The sequence below is a fragment of the Pan troglodytes genome, chromosome 7 (genome assembly GCF_028858775.2).
Source record: "Pan troglodytes isolate AG18354 chromosome 7, NHGRI_mPanTro3-v2.0_pri, whole genome shotgun sequence".
Taxonomy (NCBI): Eukaryota; Metazoa; Chordata; class Mammalia; order Primates; family Hominidae; genus Pan; species Pan troglodytes.
The window spans coordinates 37,655,750-37,674,327 of NC_072405.2; the positions used below are offsets into that span (position 1 = coordinate 37,655,750).

Here is an 18,578-nt window from a genome sequence, read left to right on the forward strand (position 1 = left end):
TTGGTCCAACACCAGATAAGCCGGGGTCAGCAAGGTTTCAGACAGATGAGGCCGATCACAATAGCATGGAGAACGTCCAGGCAAATGGCTCAGATCTTCCGCCAAGCCCTGCAGCGTCTGAAAGATACATCCCAGTTGCGCTGGAAGGTGAGGAGAGGTTACCATCGGCAGACCACAGACCAGCAGGACCCAGAGAAAAGGCCAAAGCAATTCTACATCTTCCCCATCACTTCAACTTTCAGGTTTACACATGCAGCTGCAGCGGGTGTCCTGAAGTTTTTCTGTTTGGGTTTTCCCCTCTTCAGTCTCTGCCTGGGTCCTCCTGTCCCTGCGAACCTTCTTCCTCCTGTCCGTCCCCACGGGGCCCAGCACCCTCTTGGCATGGAGCAGAGCTGCTGATCTGGGATCAAAGTCGAACATGTAGCCTGTAATCCCAGCAGTTTTGGAGGCAAAGACGGGCTGATCACTTGAGGTCAGGAGTTTGAGACCAGCCTGGACAACATGGCAAACCCCATCTCTACTAAAAATACAGAAATTAGCCAGGCATGTAGCTCCAGCTACTTGGTAGGCTAAGGCAGGAGAATCGCTTGAACTTGGGAGGTAAAGGTAGCAGTAAGCCAAGATCACACCACTGTGCTCCAGCCTGGGCAACAGAGTGAGACTCCCTCTCAAAAAAAAAAAAAAAAAAAAAATTTAACATCCACCAGAGAAGCAAACCATCGCCTTGCTGATATTTAACCCCATTTCATGGCATAATTGGAATGACATATTTTATGATAAAAGACCACTTTCTTACCAGGAAGGAAAGACAGAGTGCACAGGATAGAACCCCCCCCTTCCTGCTTCTGTGTGTGTCAGCTGTAACTGCAGTCTTTTATGCTGGAGGCATGTTTGGCATCACCCCAAAGAGCAGAACCTTCTGGGCCCAAAAGAGCCAGGATTAGAGGAAGTCTAGCTTTCCCAGGGTGGACCTGACCTCTGTTCCCTAACCAAGTCCTTGAACTTGGCTGAGGAGAGAGCTGCCATTCTCCAGGTATATTTGGGGGGTGAGGGGACTAGTCCATGACACCAGTGGACTAGGTGGGGGCAGGGAGACCCCAACTCATCATCATGGCTTTTGAGTCTGTGAGTCCATCACTCTCTGGGCCAGTGCAGAGGAGCATCTACCCCCCAGTCTCTACCTGCCTACGGATAGCTAGGCAGGGATCGTGTGTGTGTGTGTCTGTGACATTCTGTTTTGATGACATTCTATTTTGACTTGGTCCTCATTCTCACATCTCCTACAACCATTTTATTTATTTATTTATTTATTTTTTATTGAGATGGAGTCTCACTCTGTGGCCCAGGCTGGAGTGCAGTGGCGTAATCTCAGCTCACTGCAACCTCTGCCTCCCGGGTTCAAGCGATTCTCCTGCCTCAGCCTCCTAAGCAGTTGAGACCACAGGTGTGTGCCATCATACCCGGCTAATTTTTGTATTTTTAGTAGAGACGGGTTTTCACCATGTGAGCCAGGCTGGCCTTGAACTCCTGACCTCAGGTGATCCTCCCTCCTTGGCCTCCCAAATTGCTGGGATTACAGGTGTGAGCCACCGCTCCCAGCGTCATACTACCATTTAAATTATGCAGTTCTCATCGTGTCCTTAATTACCAATGATTATATTTCTTGTGATTTTTAAAAATATAACACACCTATCATTGACTTTCCTTCCTCTAATGAAATGATCCATTCTGACATTTTCTAATAATTCTTCAAGATGCTTTTTTTGTAAGTTGCCTCTCCTGGTTTCTGAAAATTTTACTTCCACCTGGGTAGGAATTTTAACAGAAATCCCTATGCCTGCTTTTCTTTTGAATGTGACTAAAGTAGAATGTGAAGTCATAAAATAGTTCCTCTTTCATCATTTCTAGCCCCTCTGCTTTCAGTGGCAATTGTGGGGCCATTTCAGACTATATCAGCATTGAGACTGTTGTTAAATTCAGAGAGTGATAAAGGTGGAAGCACTTTAAAACTATGGCCACTATGCATTTGTTTTTTGCAGGACCATATACGTTATTGCCTGAAATTACACATAATCTAATGAAAAACAGCTAGAGGCTACAACAATGACTTTTACTGTTTTTCTTTTCTTTTCTTTTCTTTTCTTTTCTTTTCTTTTGGAGACAGAGTCTCACTCTGTCACCCAGGCTGGAGTACAGTGGCACGATCACAGCTCACTGCAGCCTTGACCTCCCGGGCTCAGGTGATCCTCCCACCTCAGCCTTCTATGTAGCTGGGACTACAGGCACATGCCACCACGCCTGGCTAATTTTGGTATGTTTTGTAGAGTATGTGTTTCACCATGATGCCTGGGCTGGTCTTGAACTCCTGGACTCTAGTGATTGGCCCACCTAGACCTCCCAAAGTGCTAGAATTATAGGTGTGAGCCACTGCACCTGTAATTTTACTGTTTTTCTAATGATAATTTCCAAACTACTCACTGAATAATTTTTCTACTTCATTTTTTTTAAAAAACATTCCATTCCCTTTAAACCATTAATTAAAAACTAATCCCTGGACTGTCTTACACTTTTACTTTTTTCTTTGTTTCTGCTTTGTAATATTCTAATCTACTTCATTTACTCCTTCTAAGCTTTTCTTTTCTTTCTTTCTCGTTATGTCACCCAGGCTGGAGTGCAGTGGCACAATCATGAGCTCATAGCAGCCTCAACCTCCTGGGCTTGAACAACCCTCCCTCTTCAGCCTCCTAAGTAGCTGGGACTTATAGGCATAAGCCACCACACCTAGCTAATTTTTAATGTTTTTTGTAGAGATGCGGGTCTCTACAAAAGACCCCAGGCTGGTCTCAAAATCCTGGCCTCAAGCAATCCTCCTGCCTATACAGCTGGTCTCAATCTTTTTTGGTCTCAAAATCCTGGCCTCAAGCAATCCTCCTGCCTCTACAGCTGGTCTCAATCTTTTTTGGACAGAGTCTGACTCTGTTGCCCAGGCTGGAGTGCAGTGGTGCAACCTCTGTTCACTGTAACCTCCACCTCCCAGGCTCAAGCAATCCTCTCACCTCAGCCTCCCAAGTAGCTGGGACTACTGGCATGTGCTACCAGGCCCAGCTAATTTTTGAAATTTTTGTAGAGATAGGATCTCACTATGTTGCCCAGGCTGGTCTTGGACTCCGGGGCTCAAGTGATCCACCTGCCTCCATCTCCCAAAGTGCTAGGATCAGAGGTGCGAACCACCACGCCTGGCCTCAATCTCTTATATAGGGGTGTTAATGTTCATGCTTGTGAACCTCTGCCTCATAGTCTGTGTAATTTTCATTTCTTCCCCACACTCAAATGTGGATATGCCATTTAGCAGTCTTTTTGTTGTTGTTTTTTGAGACAGAGTTTTGCTCTTTCACCCAGGTTGCAGTGAAGTGGAGCAATCTCGGCTCACTGCAACCTCTGCCTCACAGGTTCAAGCAACTCTCCTGCCTTAGCCTCCTGAATAGTAGCTGGGATTACAGGCATGTGCCACCATGCCTGGTTAATTTTTGTATTTTTGGTAGAGATGGGGTTTCGCCATGTGGGTCAGTCTGGTCTTGAACTCCTGACCTCAGGTGGTCCACCTGCCTCAGCCTCCCAAAGCGCTAGGATTATGGGCGTGAGCCACCACACCTGGCCTCATTTAGCAGTCTTAATTGCAAGCAACAGACACTGAGTTGGGCGGATAAAGCAGAAAGGAGTTTGTGAGAAGGCTACTGGGAAGATTCGCTGGGAAGGCAGGAGGACTCACCTTGAGGCTCAGCTTCCGGAAACAGTGTCCAAACCACACTGCAAGCCTGGCCTGTGAGGACACGCCTGCCAGGGCCACTGGGCGCCAGACTCCACAGTTAGCACCACTGTCTCTTTTGGGCCCCAGACTCACAAGGTAGCCACTGCTGGTGCCTCATCAACATGTTTGCTGTCTCCACCCAAGGCAAAGCAAGTTTCCCTTCCTGGGTCAGAACCGCCTGAGCCCCAGTCCAATGAAAGAGCATCTGATTGGTAGAGCCCACATCACAGGTCTGTGTTATGTGACCCCGGGAAAGGGAAGTGGACTCACAACATGAATGGGAAACTTCCAGGACACAGGAAGCACCTTCAAAAGATGCTGCATGGCTGGGAACAGTGGTTCATGCTTGTAACTCCAACACTTGGGGAGGCTGAGGCAGGAGGATTGCTTGAGTCCAGGAGTTCGAGGCCAGCCTGGGCAACATAGCAAGACCCCATCTCTACAAAAAATAAAAAAAATAGCTGGGCATGGTGGTCTGTGCCTGTAGTCCCAGCTACTTGGGAGGCTGAAGCAGGAGGATTGCTTGAGCCCAAGAGGTAGAGGTTGCATTATGTGATATTACTCCTAATATCACAGTGGGTGCACATTATGTGATACTATTTGAAATATCTTAGAAAGATATTACTTCTAATATCAGAGTGCTTGCACACCTTGATATTATTCTTAATATCGTAGAAAGATATTACTTCTAATATCACACAGGGTGCAAACCCTGTGATATTATTTGTAATATCTTAGGGAGATATTACTCCTAATATCACAGTGGGTGCACACCCTGTGGTATTATTTGTAATACCCTAGGGAGATATTACGACTAATATCACAGTGGGTGCACACCGTGCGATATTATTTGTAACATCATAGGTAGATATTACTCCTAATATCACAGTGAGTGCACATTCTGTGATATTATTTGTTATATCCTAGGAAGATACTACTCCTAATATCACAGTGGGTGCACACCCTGTGACATTATTCCTAATATACTAGGAAGATATTACTTCTAATATCACAGTTGGTGCACACCATGTGTGTACACCTTGTGATATTATTCGTAATATCCTAGGGAGATATTACTCCTAATATAAGTGTGCACACCATGTGAGTACAACCTGTGATATTACTGGTAATATCCTAGGGAGATATTTCTTTTAATATCAGAGTGAGTCCACACAATGTGTGTACACCCTGTGATATTATTCATAATATCGTAGGGAGATATTACTCCTAATATCACAGTGAGTGCATACCGTGTGTGTACACCCTGTGATATTATTTGTCACATTCTAGAGAGATATTGCTCCTAATATCTCAGCGTGTGCACACCATTATTACCATATTGGTAATATCCTAGGGAGATATTTCTTTTAATATCAGAGTGAGTGCACACAACGTATGCACACACTGTGATATTATTCGTAATATCCTAGGGAGATATTACTCCTAATATCACAGTGTGTGCCTACCATGTGTGTACACACTGATATTATTTGTAATATCCTATGGAGTTATTACACCTAATATTATAGTGGGTGCACATCCTGTAATGTTATTTGTAATATCCTAGAGAGATATTAACGCTAATATCACAGTGAGTGCACACCCTGTGATATTATTCATAATGACCAAGAGAGATATTACTCTTAATATCACAGAAGGTGCACACCCTCTGATATTATTCTTAATATTTTAGGGAGATATTACTTTTAATATCACAGGGGGTATACACCCTATTATGTAATATTTGTAATATTCTAGTAAGATATTACTCCTAATATGGCAGTGGTTGTACATGCGGTGATATTATTCATAATATCCTAGGGCTATATTACTGCTAATATCGCAGTGGGTGTACACCATGTGATATTATACATTATATCCTAGAAATATATTGCTCCTAATATCACAGTGGGCATACCCCTTGTGATATTCTTCATAATACCCTAGAAAGATATTATTCCTGATATCACAATGGGTGTACACTCTGTGATATTATTTGTCATATCCTTCTGAGATATTACTCCTAATATCACAGTGGGTGTAAACCCTGTGATATTATTCCTAATATCCTAGGGAGATATTAATCCTAATACCACCATGGGTGTACACTATATTTGTACACCCTGTGATATTATTAGTAATATCCTAGGGTGATATTATTAGTAATATCCTAGGGTGATATTACTCCTAATAGCACAGTGGGTGTATACCAAGGGATATTATTCGTAATATCCTAGGAAGATAGATATTACTCCTAATAGCACAGTGGGTGCACCCAATGTGTGTACAACATGTGATATTATTCACAATATCGCAGGGTGTGCACACTTTTCTTTAATATTGTTTGCAATATCCAGATTGCAAGAGGATAATATTACTTCCTATATCACAGGGAGTGCACACTCTGCTGTGTTATTGTTCACAATATCGAGGAGGCGAGAGGATGATATTACTCCTAATATCACAGGGGGTGTACACCCCGCTGTGATATTGATCGCAATATCCAGGGAGCGAGAGGATGATATTACTCCCAATATTGCAAAGTGTGTACACCAACCTGTGATATTTGCAATATCCAGGGGGCGAGAGGATGACATTACTCCCAATAACGCAGGGGATGCACCACCCCCCCGTGATATTGTGCACAATATCCAGGGGGCGAGAGGATGATATTACTTCCTATACCGCAGTGGTGCACACTCCCCTGTCATATTGTTCGCAATATCCAGGGGGTGAGAGGATAATATTATTTCCAATATCTCAGGGAGTGCACAAACACCTGTGGTATTTTTCGTAATATTCAGGAGGCAAGAGGATGATATTACTCCCAATATTGCAGGGGGTGCACACTACCTGTGATATTGTTCGTAATATCCAGGAGCGAGAGGATGATGTTACTTTTAACATCACAGGGAGTACACACCCCCTGTAATAATGTTCGCAATATTCAGGGGGCGAGAGGATATTACTTTCAATATCGTAGGTGGTGCACACCCTCCTGTGATATTGTTCACCATATCCAGTGGGCGAGAGGATGATATTACTCTTGATATCGCAGGGGCTGCACACACCCATGTGATATTATTTGCAATATCCAGGGGTCGATAAAATGATATTGCTCCCAATATCGCAGGGGGTGCACAGCTTTCTGCAATATTGTTCGCAATTTCCAGGGGTTGAGAGGATATTACACCCAATATTGCAAAGGGTGCACACTCCCCTGCGATATAGGTCGCAGTATCCAGGGGGCGAGAGAATGTTATTACTCTCAATATCGCAGGGGGTGCACACACCCTTGTGATATTGTTCATAATACCCAGGGGATGAGAAGAAAACATTACCCAAAATTTCGTGGGAGGGCCTAAACCCCCCTTTGATATTGTTCGTAATATACAGAGGGGGGAGAATGATATTACTCCCAATATCACAGGGGGGTACAGCCCCCTGTGGTGTTGTTCCTAATAACCAAGGCAGGGAGGAGATGATATCACTCCCAATATCGTAAACACCCTACGTGTACACCACCTTGTGCTATTGTTCATAATATCCAGAAGGAGAGAGGTAATATTTCCAATATCGCATGGGGTGTATACTCCTGGTAATATTGTTCACAATATCCGGGGTGGGGGGGAGAGGTTGATACGACTCTTAATATCGAAGAAGGCATACATACCCTTGTGTTATTGTTCGTAATATCCAGGGGGCGAGAGGATGATATTACTTCCAATATTGTAGGGGCTATACAGCCCTCTGTGATATTGTTTGTAATATACAGGTTGCGGGAGGAAGATATTACTCCCAATATCGAGGAATGTACACCCTCATGTGATATTTTTCACTATATCCAAGAAGCGAGAGGATGATATTAATCCCGACATCGCAGGGAATGTACACTCGACTGTGATATTGTTCGCAATATCTGGTAGGAGAGAGGATGAAATTACTCCCAATATCGCAGAGAATGTACACACCCTTAGCTATTGCTCGTAGTATCCAGGGGAAGAGAGGACTATATCACTCCCAATATGACAGGCGGGTGTACACCCCCCGAGATATGGGGAGTAATATCACCCTCCTGTCCCCTCCTGGATATTAGGAACCAAATCATGGGGGGGCGAACACCCCCCGAGACATGGGGAGTAGTATCACCCTCCTCTCCCTCTCTGTAAATTATGAACCGTATCACAGGGGAGTGAACATCCCCCGCGACATGGGGAGTTATATCACCCTCCTCCCCCCGCCCCCGGATACTAGGAACCATATCACAGGGGGTTGTACACACCCTGCGATATGGGGAGTAATATCACCTTCCTCTCTCCCCTTGGATATTAAGAACCATATCCCAGGGGGGTGAACACCCTCCGCGGTATGGGGAGTAGTATCACCCTCTTCTCCTCCCTGGACATTACGAATCATATCACAGGGGGGTGAATACACTATGTGTTTACTTTATTAAGTGTAATGTCATCTTCTGCCTCGATATTACAAACAATAGCACAGGGGGGTGTACACTTTCTGTGATATTGGGAGTAATATCATTCTCTCTTCCCCTGGATATTAAAAACAATATCACAGAGGTGTGTACATACAATGCGATATTAGGAGTAATATAATTTCCCCCCTGAAATATTAGAAAAAATATCATATGGGTGTATCCTTCACTTACAATAATGGGAGTAATACCATCTTCTCCTCCCCTGGATATTAGAAAAAATGTCATAGGGGAGGTGTACACGCCCTGCGAGATTCGGAGTAATATCCTCTCTTTCACTGAATATTAGGAATAATATCAAAGGGTGAATGTACAGTCCCTGTGTTATTGGGGGTAATATCATACTCTCCCTCCCTGGATATTAGGAACAATATCACAGGGTGGGTGTACAACCCCTGCGATATTGGGAGTAATGTCATCCTCTTCCTATATGGATGTTAGGAACAATATTACAGGGGTGGTGTACACCTCCCGCGATATTGGGAGTAATATCATCCTCTCCCCCCTGAATATTAGAAACAATATCACAAGGTGGGGCTGTATATGCCCTGCGATAATGAAAGCAGTGTTATCCTCTGTTCCTCTGAAAATTAGGAATAATATCACAGGGGTAATATACACCCCCTGCGATATTGGGAGTAATATAATACTCTTTCTTTCTGGATATTAAGGAACAATATCATAGGGAGGGTGAAAACCCCTGCAATATTGGGAGTAATAATATCATCTCCTCCCTTCCTGGACATTAGGAACAATATCACAGGGAGGGTGTACACCTTCTATGATACTGGAGGTAATATATCCTCTTCCTCTCTGGATATTAGAAATAATATCACAGGGTATGTGTACATTTCATGCTATAAAGGGAATCATCATTTTCTTTTTCCCCTGATATTATGAACAATATCGAAGCAGGAGTGTATACACCCTGTGATATTGGGAGTAGTATAATTCTCTCCTTCCCTGGATATTTGGAACTACATTACAGAGGGGCTGTACACCCTCTGCAATATTGGGAGTAATATCATTCTCTCCCACCTTGGATATTAGGGGCAATATCCAAGGAGGCTGTACACCCTCTGCGATATTGTGAGTAATATCATTCTCCTCCTTCCTCGATATTAAAAACAATATCACAAGGGGGATGTACACCTTGCAATATTGGGAATAATATCCTCTATCTCCGTTGATATTAGGAACAATATCAAAGGGGAAATGTACACCCCCTGTGATATTGGGAGTGATATCATACTCTCCATCCCCCCGGATATTAGGAACAATATCACAGGGTGGTGTTCATCCCCTGCGATATTGGGAGTAATATTATCCTCTTTTTTCATGGATATTATAACAATATCATAGGGGGGAGTACACTCCCTGCAATAATAGGAGTAATATCATCTTCTCCCCCTCGGATATTAAGAACAATATCACAGAAGGGATGTATAGTTCCCACGATATTGGGAGTAATATCAAAGTCTCCCCTCCTAAATATTAGAAACAATATCACAAGGGGTGTGTACACTCCTTTCGATATTGGGAGTAACATCATCCTTTTCTTCCTGGATATTAGGAAGAGTATGGGAGGGTTGGTGTACACTTACTGCGATATTGGGAATAATATCATCATCTCTCTCTTTGGATATTAGGAACAATATTCCAGGGGCGGTGTACACCCCCCTGCGATGTTAGGAGTAATAATAATCTCTCCCCCCCTTGATATTATAAACAATATCACGGGGGGGTTTATACCTCCTGCCATATTGGGAGTAATATAATCCTCTCTCCTCCTGGATATTAGAAACAATATCACAGTGGGAGTGTACACCCTCTGCCATATTGGGAGTAATATTGTCATCTCCTTCCCTGGATATTGGGAACAATATCACAAGGGGGGTGTACACCCCCTGCAATATGAGTAGTAATATCATCCTCTCCCCTCATCTGGATGTTAGGAACAACATCACAGAGGGAGTGTATACCCCTGCGATATTGGGAGTAATATCATTTTATCCCCCCCTTGATATTAGGAACAATATCAAGGGGGGAAGTGTACACCCCCAGTGATATTTGGAGTAATGTTGTGCTATCCTTTTCTGGATATTAGCAGCAATATCACAAGGGGAGTGTACAACACCTGCGATATTTATGGTAACATTATTTTCTCCTCCCCCGGATATTAGGAACAATATCATAAGGGCGGTGTAAACCCCCTGCGATATTTGGAGTAATATCATTTCCTTTCTCCTTGGATATTAGGAACAATATCACAGAGTGGGAGTACAACTTTTGTGATATTAGGAGTAAGATTATCCTCTTTCCCACTGGATATTAGAAACAATACCACAGGGAAGGTACACCCCTGTAATAATGGGAGTAATATCATCATTTCCCCCCACATATTAAGAACAATATCACAAGGCATGTGAATACTTCCTGCGATATTGGGAGTAATATCATCCTCTCCCTCCTTAAATATTAGAAACAATATTACAATGGTGGTGTACACCCCCTGCAATATTGGGAGTAACATCATCCTCCCCCACCCCTGAATATTAGAAAAAATATCACAGGGGTGGTGTACACTAACTGCAATATAAGGTGTAATATCGTCACCTTTCCCAGTGAATATTAGGAACAATATTACAGGGGAGTGTACAGCCCACTGCGATATTGAGAGTAATATCATCATCTCCCTCCCTTGATATTCAGAACAATATCACAGGCCGGGTGTACACCTTCTGTGATATTGGGAGTAATATCCTTCTCCCTGCATATTAGAAACAATATCACGGTGGGTGTACACCCCCTGCGATATTTGGAGTAATATCATCGTCCCCCCCTTGTGATATTAGGAACAATATCACAGGGTGGTGTACAAACCCTGCAATATTGAGTGTAATATCATCCTTTCCCTGGCTGGATATTAGGAAAAAACATCACAGTGGGGGTGTACACTCCCTGTGATATTGGGAGAAATTTTGTATTTTCCCACTTGGATATTAGAAAAATATCACAGGAGGGGTGTCCACACCATGCCATATTGGGAGTGATATTATTCTCTTTCCCCTTGGATATTATAAACAACATCACGGGGGGCATACACTTCTCACGATATTGGGAGTAATATCATCCTCTTTCTTCCTGGATATTAGGAACAATATCACAGAGGGAATGCACACCACCTGCAATATTGGGAGTAATATCATACTCCCCCCGCCAGGATATTAGGAACAATATCCTGGGGGGGTATACACCCACTGTGATATTTGGAGTAATATCATTTCCTCCCTCCCTGCATATTAAAAACAATATCGCAGGGGATGTGTACAACTTTTGTGATATTGTTGTTAACATCATCCTTTTTCTCCCTGGATGTTAGAACAATATCACGGGGAGGGGAGTACACCCCCTGCGATAATGAAAGTAAGATCATCTTTTCCTTCCAGATATTAAGAACAATATCACGAGGGGGATGCACAGTTCCTGCGATACAGGCTGTTAATATTGAGAGGTGACAGCGTGCTGGCAGTCCTCACAGCCCTCGCTCGCTCTCGGCGCCTCCTCTGCCTGGGCTCCCACTTCGGCAGCACTTGAGGAGCCCTTCAGCCCACCGCTGCACTGTGGGAGCCCCTTTCTGGGCTGACCAAGGCTGGAGCCGGCTCCCTCAGCTTGCAGGGAGGTGTGGAGGGAGAGGCATGAGCAGGAACAGGGGCTGTGTGAGGCGCTTGCGGGCCAGCTGGAGTTCCGGATGGGCATGGGCTTGGTGGGCCCCACACTCGGAGCAGCCGGCCGGCCCTGCTGGTACTGGGCAATGAGGGGCTTAGCACCCAGGCCAGCGGCTGCGGAGGGTGTACTGGGTCCCCCGGCAGTGCCAGCCCACCGGCGCTGTGCTCAATTTCTCGCTGGGCCTTAGCTGCCTTCCTGCCGGGCAGGGCTCGGGACCTGCAGCCCGCCATGCCTGAGCCTCCCACGCCCTCCATGGGCTCCTCTGCAGCCCGAGCCTCCCTGATGAGCACCGTCCCCTGCTCCATGGCGCCCAAGTCCCATCGACCACCCAAGGGCTGAGGAGTGCGGGCGCACGGCACGGGACTGGCAGGCAGCTCCACCTGCAGCCCCCTGCAGGATCCACTGGGTGAAGCCAGCTGGGCTCCTGAGTCTGGTGGGGATGTGGAGAACCTTTATGTCTAGCTCAGGGATTGTAAATACACCAATCAGCACCCTGTGTCTAGCTCAGGGTTTGTGAATGCACCAATCGACACTGTATCTAGCTACTCTGGTGGGGCCTTGGAGAACCTTTATGTCTAGCTCAGGGATTGTAAATACACCAATCAGCACCCTGTGTCTAGCTCAGGGTTTGTGAATGCACCAATCAACAGTCTGTATCTAGCTACTCTGGTGGGGCCTTGGAGAGCCTTTGTGTCCACACTCTGTATCTAGCTAATCTGGTGGGGACATGGAGAACCTTTGTGTCTAGTTCAGGGATTGTAAATGCACCAATCAGCGCCCCATCAAAACAGACCACTCGCCTCTACCAATCAGCAGGATGTGGGTGGGACCAGATAAGAGAATAAAAGCAGGCTGCCCAAGCCAGCAGTGGCAACCCGCTCGGGTCCCCTTCCACACTGTGGAAGCTTTGTTCTTTTGCTCTTTGCAATAAATCTTGCTACTGCTCACTCTTTGGGTCCACACTGCCTTTAAGAGCCATAACACTCACCGCGAAGGTCTGCAGCTTCACTCCCGAGCCATCGAGACCACGAACCCACCAGAAGGAAGAAACTCCGAACACATATGAACAACAGAAGGAAAAACTCCGGACACCCTACCTTTAAGAACTGTAACACTCACCGCGAGGGTCTGTGGCTTCATTCTTGAAGTCAGTGAGACCAAGAATCCACCAATTCCGGACACATTTTGGTGACCCAGATGGGACCTTCACCAATCGCCAAGTGGTGAGACCATTGCCTATCACTTAGCGGTGAGACAATCACCTATCGCCAAGCAGTGAGTACCATCGGACCCCTTTCACTTGCTATTCTGTCCTATCTTTCCTTAGAATTAGGGGGCTAAATACCGGCCATCTGTTGGCCAGTTAAAAGTGACTAGCGTGGCCACTGACTAAAGACACAGGTGTCAGGCTTTCTGGGAAAGGGCTCTCTAACAACCCCTGACTCTTCAGAGTTGGGACCGTTGGTTTGCCTAGAACCAGCGTCTGCTTTTCCTGTACTTCTGGGCTGAGCCAAGGGTCGACAGAGAGGAAAGTCATGCAGCTCCGGGGTCCCAACAACAAGTTGGTTGACCCTGCGGCCATGAGTGGAACTCTCAAAGGCATGTCGCCCAAGCGAGACTCACCCATCTATCCTATCTATCCTGACCCTTGCCCCCTGGGTCCTAATGCCTGTGAGACAAACTTCCTCTCACCTCTCTTCTCTGAGGTTAGTCCCGCTTCTAAAAATTGCTACATGTCTCTGGTGCTTTTCTAGTTTCTCCTATAAGAATGATTTCTGGTATAAACTCCAGGACTCTGTTACCTTCTTTAGGCACCCAGGCTCACCAATCAGAAAGACATAATTTTTGCCCAAAGCCCCATCATAGTGGGGACTACCTGGAATTTTAGGATCCCTCCTCAGACTAACAGGTCTAACAAAAGCTATTCCTGAAGTTAGGATATGGGGAGCCTCAGAAATTGTATCCTTCCGATTCATATAAGTGAGGACAAAAGGTGTCACTCTTCCAACCCTGAAGATCCCTTCCCTCCCTCAGGGTATGGCCCTCCACTTCATTTTTGGGGCACAACATCTTTATAGGACAGGGGTAAAGTCCCAATACTAACAGGAGAATGCATAGGACTCTAACAGGTTTTGGAGAATGCGTCGGTAAGGGCCACTAAATCTGATTTTTCTTGGTTGGTCCCCCTTGTGGTCTAGGAGGACAGGCAAGGGTGCAGGTTTTTGAGAATGCGTCAGTAAGGACCACTAAATCTGACCTTCCTCAGTCCTCCATGTGGTCTGGGAGGAAAACTAGTATTTCTGCTGCTGTGTCGGTGAGTGCAACTATTCTGATCAGCAGGGTCCAGGGACCATTGTGGGTTCTTGGGCAAGGGAAGAAACAAAATAAACCAAAACTGTGGGCAGTTTTGTCTTTCAGATGGGAAATACTCAGGCATCAACAGGCTCACCCTTGAAATGCATCCTAAGCCATTGGGACCAATTTGACGCACAAACCCTGAAAAAGAGGCTGCTCATTTTTTTCTGCACTATGGCTTGGCCCCAATATTCTCTCTCTGATGGGGAAAAATGGCCACCTGAGGGAAGTACAAATTACAATACTATCCTGAAGCTTGATCTTTACTGTAAGAGGGAAGGCAAATGGAGTGAAATACCTTATGTCCAAGCTTTCTTCTCATTGAGGGAGAATACACAACTATGCAAAGCTTGCAATTTACATCCCACAGGAGGACCTCTCAGCTTACCCCCATATCCTAGTCTCCCTATAGCTCCCCTTCCTATTAATGATAATCCTTCTCTAATCTCCCCTGCCCAGAAGGAAATAAGCAAAGAAATCTCCAAAGGTCCACAAAACCCCCCGGGCTATCGGTTATGTCCCTTTCAAGCTGTAGGGGCAGGGGAATTTGGCCCAACCCAGGTACATGTCCCCTTCTCCCTCTCTGATTTAAAGCAGATCAAGGCAGACCTGGGGAAGTTTTCAGATGATCCTGATAGATACATAGATGTCCTACAAGGTCTAGGGCAAACCTTTGACCTCGCTTGGAGAGATGTCATGCTACTGTTAGATCAAACCCTGGCCTTTTATGAAAAGAATGCGGCTTTAGCTGCAGCCCGAGAGTTTGGAGATATCTGGTATCTTAGTCAAGTAAATGATAGAATGACAGCCGAAGAAAGGGACAAATTCCCTACTGGTCAGCAAGCCATCCCCAGTATGAATCCCCACTGGGACCTTGACACAGATCATGGGGATTGGAGTCATAAACATCTGTTGACCTGTGTTCTAGAAGGACTAAGGAGAATTAGAAAAAAGCCCATGAATTATTCAATGATGTCCACCATAACTCAGGGAAAGGAAGAAAATCCTTCTGCCTTCCTCGAGCGGCTACGAGAGGCCTTAAGAAAATATACTCCCCTGTCACCCGAATCACTCGAGGGTCAATTGATTCTAAAAGATAAGTTTATTACCCAATCAGCCGCAGATATCAGGAGAAAGCTCCAAAAGCAAGCCCTGGGCCCTGAACAAAATCTAGAGGCATTATTAAACCTGGCAACCTTGGTGTTCTATAATAGGGACCAAGAGGAACAGGCCCAAAAGGAAAAGCGAGATCAGAGAAAGGCTGCAGCCTTAGTCATGGCCCTCAGACAAACAAACCTTGGTGGTTCAGAGAGGACAGAAAATGGAGCAGACCAATCACCTGGTAGGGCTTGTTATCAGTGTGGTTTACTAGGACACTTTAAAAAAGATTGTCCAATGAGAAACAAGCTGCCCCCTCGTCCGTGTCCACTATGCTGAGGCAATCACTGGAAGGTGCACTGCCCCAGAGGACGAAGGTTCCCTGGGTCAGAAGCCCCCAACCAGATGATCCAACAACAGGACTGAGGGTGCCTGGGGCAAGCGCCAGCTCTTGTCATCACCCTCACTGAGCCCTAGGTATGTTTAACTATTGAGAGCCAGGAAATTGACTTCCTCCTGGACAGTGGCACGGCCTTCTCAGTGTTAATCTCCTGTCCTGGACAACTGTCCTCAAGGTCTGCTACCATCCAAGGAATCCTGGGACAGCCTGTAACCAGATATTTCTCCCACCTCTTCAGTTGTAATTGGGAGACTTTGCTCTGTTCACATGTCTTTCTTGTTATGCCTGAAAGTCCCACAAGCTTATTAGGGAGGGATATATTAGCCAAGGCTGGAGCTATTATCTATGTGAATATGGGGAACAAGTTACCCATTTGTTGTCCCCTACTTGAGGAGGGAATCAACCTTGAAGTCTGGGCATTGGAAGGGCAAATTGGAAGGGCAAAAAATGCCCGCCCAGTCCAAATCAGGTTAAAAGATCCCACCACTTTTCCTTATCAAAGGCAATATCCCTTAAGGCCTGAAGCTCATAAAGGATTACAGAATATTTTTAAACATTTGAAAGCTCAAGGCTTAGTAAGGAAATGCAGCAGTCCCGGCAACACCCCAATTCTGGGAGTACAAAAACCCAATCGTCAGTGGAGACTAGTGCAAGATCTTAGACTCATCAGTGAGGCAGTAATTCCACTATATCCAGTTGTACCCAACCCCTATACCCTGCTCTCTCAAATACCAGAGGAAGCAGAATGGTTCATGGTTCTGGACCTCAAGGATGCCTTCTTCTGTATTCCCCTGCACTGATTCCCAGTTCCTCTTTGCTTTTGAGGATCCCACAGACCACACGTCCCAACTTACGTGGATGGTCTTGCCCCAAGGGTTTAGGGATAGCCCTCATCTGTTTGGTCAGGCACTGGCCCAAGATCTAGGCCACTTCTCAAGTCTAGGCACTCTGGTCCTTCAATATGTGGATGATTTACTTTTGGCTACCAGTTCGGAAGCCTCGTGCCAGCAGGCTACTCTAGACCTCTTGAACTTTCTAGCTATTCAAGGGTACAAGGTGTCTAGGTCAAAGGCCCAGCTTTGCCTACAGCAGGTTAAATATCTAGGCCTAATCTTAGCCAAAGGGACCAGGGCCCTCAGCAAGGAATGAATACAGCCTATACTGGCTTATCCTTGCCCTAAGACATTAAAACTGTTGAGGGGGTTCCTTGGAATTACTGCCTTTTGGTGACTATGGATCCCCAGATACAGCGAGATAGCCAGGCCCCTCTATACTCTAATCAAGGAAACCCAGAGGGCAAATACTCATCTAGTAGAATGGGAACCAGAGGCAGAAACAGCCTTCAAAGCCTTAAAGCAGGCCCTAGTACAAGCTCCAGCTTTAAGCCTTCCCACAGGACAGAACTTCTCTTTATACGTCACAGAGAGAGCTGGGATAGCTCTTGGAGTCCTTACTCAGACTCGTGGGACAACCCCACAACCAGTGGCATACCTAAGTAAGGAAATTGATATAGTAGCAAAGGGCTGGCATCACTGTTTAAGGGTAGTTGCAGCAGTGGCTGTCTTAGTGTCAGAGGCCAGCAAAATAATACAAGGAAAGGGTCTCACTGTCTGGACTACTCATGATGTAAATGGCATACTAGGTGCCAAAGGAAGTTTATGGCTATCAGACAACTGCCTACTTAGATACCAGGCACTACTCCTTGAGGGACTGGTGCTTCAAATACACATGTGCGTGGCCCTCAACCCTGCCACTTTTCTCCCAGAGGATGGGGAACCAATCGAGCATGACTGCCAACAAATTATAGTCCAGACTTATGCCACCCGAGATGATCTCTTAGATGTCCCCTTAACTATTCCTGACCTTAACCTATATACCGATGGAAGTTCAGTTGTGGAGAATGGGATACAAAGGGCAGGTTACGCCATAGTTAGTGATGTAACCATACTTGAAAGTAAGCCTCTTGCCCCAGTGACCAGGGCCCAGTTAGCAGAACTAGTGGCACTTACCTGAGCCTTAGAACTGGGAAAGGGAAAAAGAATAAATGTGTATACAGATAGCAAGTATGCTTATCTAATCCTACATGCCCATGCTGCAATATGGAAAGAGAGGGAGTTCCTAACCTCTGGGGAAACCCCCATTAAATACCACAAGGAAATTATAGAGTTATTGCACGCAATGCGAAAACACGAAGAGGTGGGAATCTCACACTGACAAAGCCATCAAAATGGGAAGGAGAGGGGAGAACAGTGGCATAAGCAGCTGGCAGAGGCAACAGAAATTAAAGAAAGAGACAGGAAGTCAAAGAAAGAGACAGAGAGGAAGAGACAAAGAAGAAGTCAGAGAAAAAGAGGGACAGACACAGTCAAAGAGATAGTGAAAAAGAGAGGAAGAGACGAAGAAGTCGAAGAGATAAAGAGATGGAAGTAGTAAAGAAAAAACAGTGTACCCTATTCCTTTAAAAGCCAGGGTAAATTTCTATCTTCCCAGCCAAGGCATATTCTTCTTATGTGGATCTTCAACCTATATCTATTTCTCAAACAGTTTGCAAGAAATAACAAAATCTATCCTTACTTTACAATCCCAAATAGGCTCTTTGGCAGCAGTGACTCTCCAAAACCGCTGAGGCCTAGACCTCCTCACTGCTGAGAAAGGAGGACTCTGCACCTTCTTAGGGGAAGAGTGTTGTTTTTACA

At 45.5% G+C, this 18,578-nt stretch overlaps 1 protein-coding gene across 1 annotated transcript; it reads left to right on the forward strand.

Moving 5' to 3' along the window:
- Positions 1-7,940: 7,940 nt before the first annotated feature.
- LOC134810648 (uncharacterized) lies at positions 7,941-17,895 on the forward strand. The gene is made up of 5 exons (XM_063816115.1): positions 7,941-8,105; positions 10,331-10,451; positions 14,228-14,343; positions 14,481-15,805; positions 17,127-17,895. The coding sequence occupies exons 1-5, from the start codon at positions 7,941-7,943 to the stop codon at positions 17,893-17,895; spliced, it is 2,496 nt and encodes an 831-aa protein (XP_063672185.1).
- Positions 17,896-18,578: the final 683 nt, after the last annotated feature.

What these genes read in the sequence shown, in the direction of transcription:
- LOC134810648 (XM_063816115.1), top strand. Translation starts at nt 7,941, where the DNA reads ATGGGGAGTAGTATCACCCTCCTCTCCCTCTCTGTAAATTATGAACCG. An exon ending in CAACACCTGCGATATTTATG is followed by an intron (nt 10,452 to 14,227) that starts GTAACATTATTT and finishes CTTGTGGTCTAG; the next exon opens with GAGGACAGGCAAGGGTGCAG. An exon ending in GTATTTCTGCTGCTGTGTCG is followed by an intron (nt 14,344 to 14,480) that starts GTGAGTGCAACT and finishes ACAGGCTCACCC; the next exon opens with TTGAAATGCATCCTAAGCCA.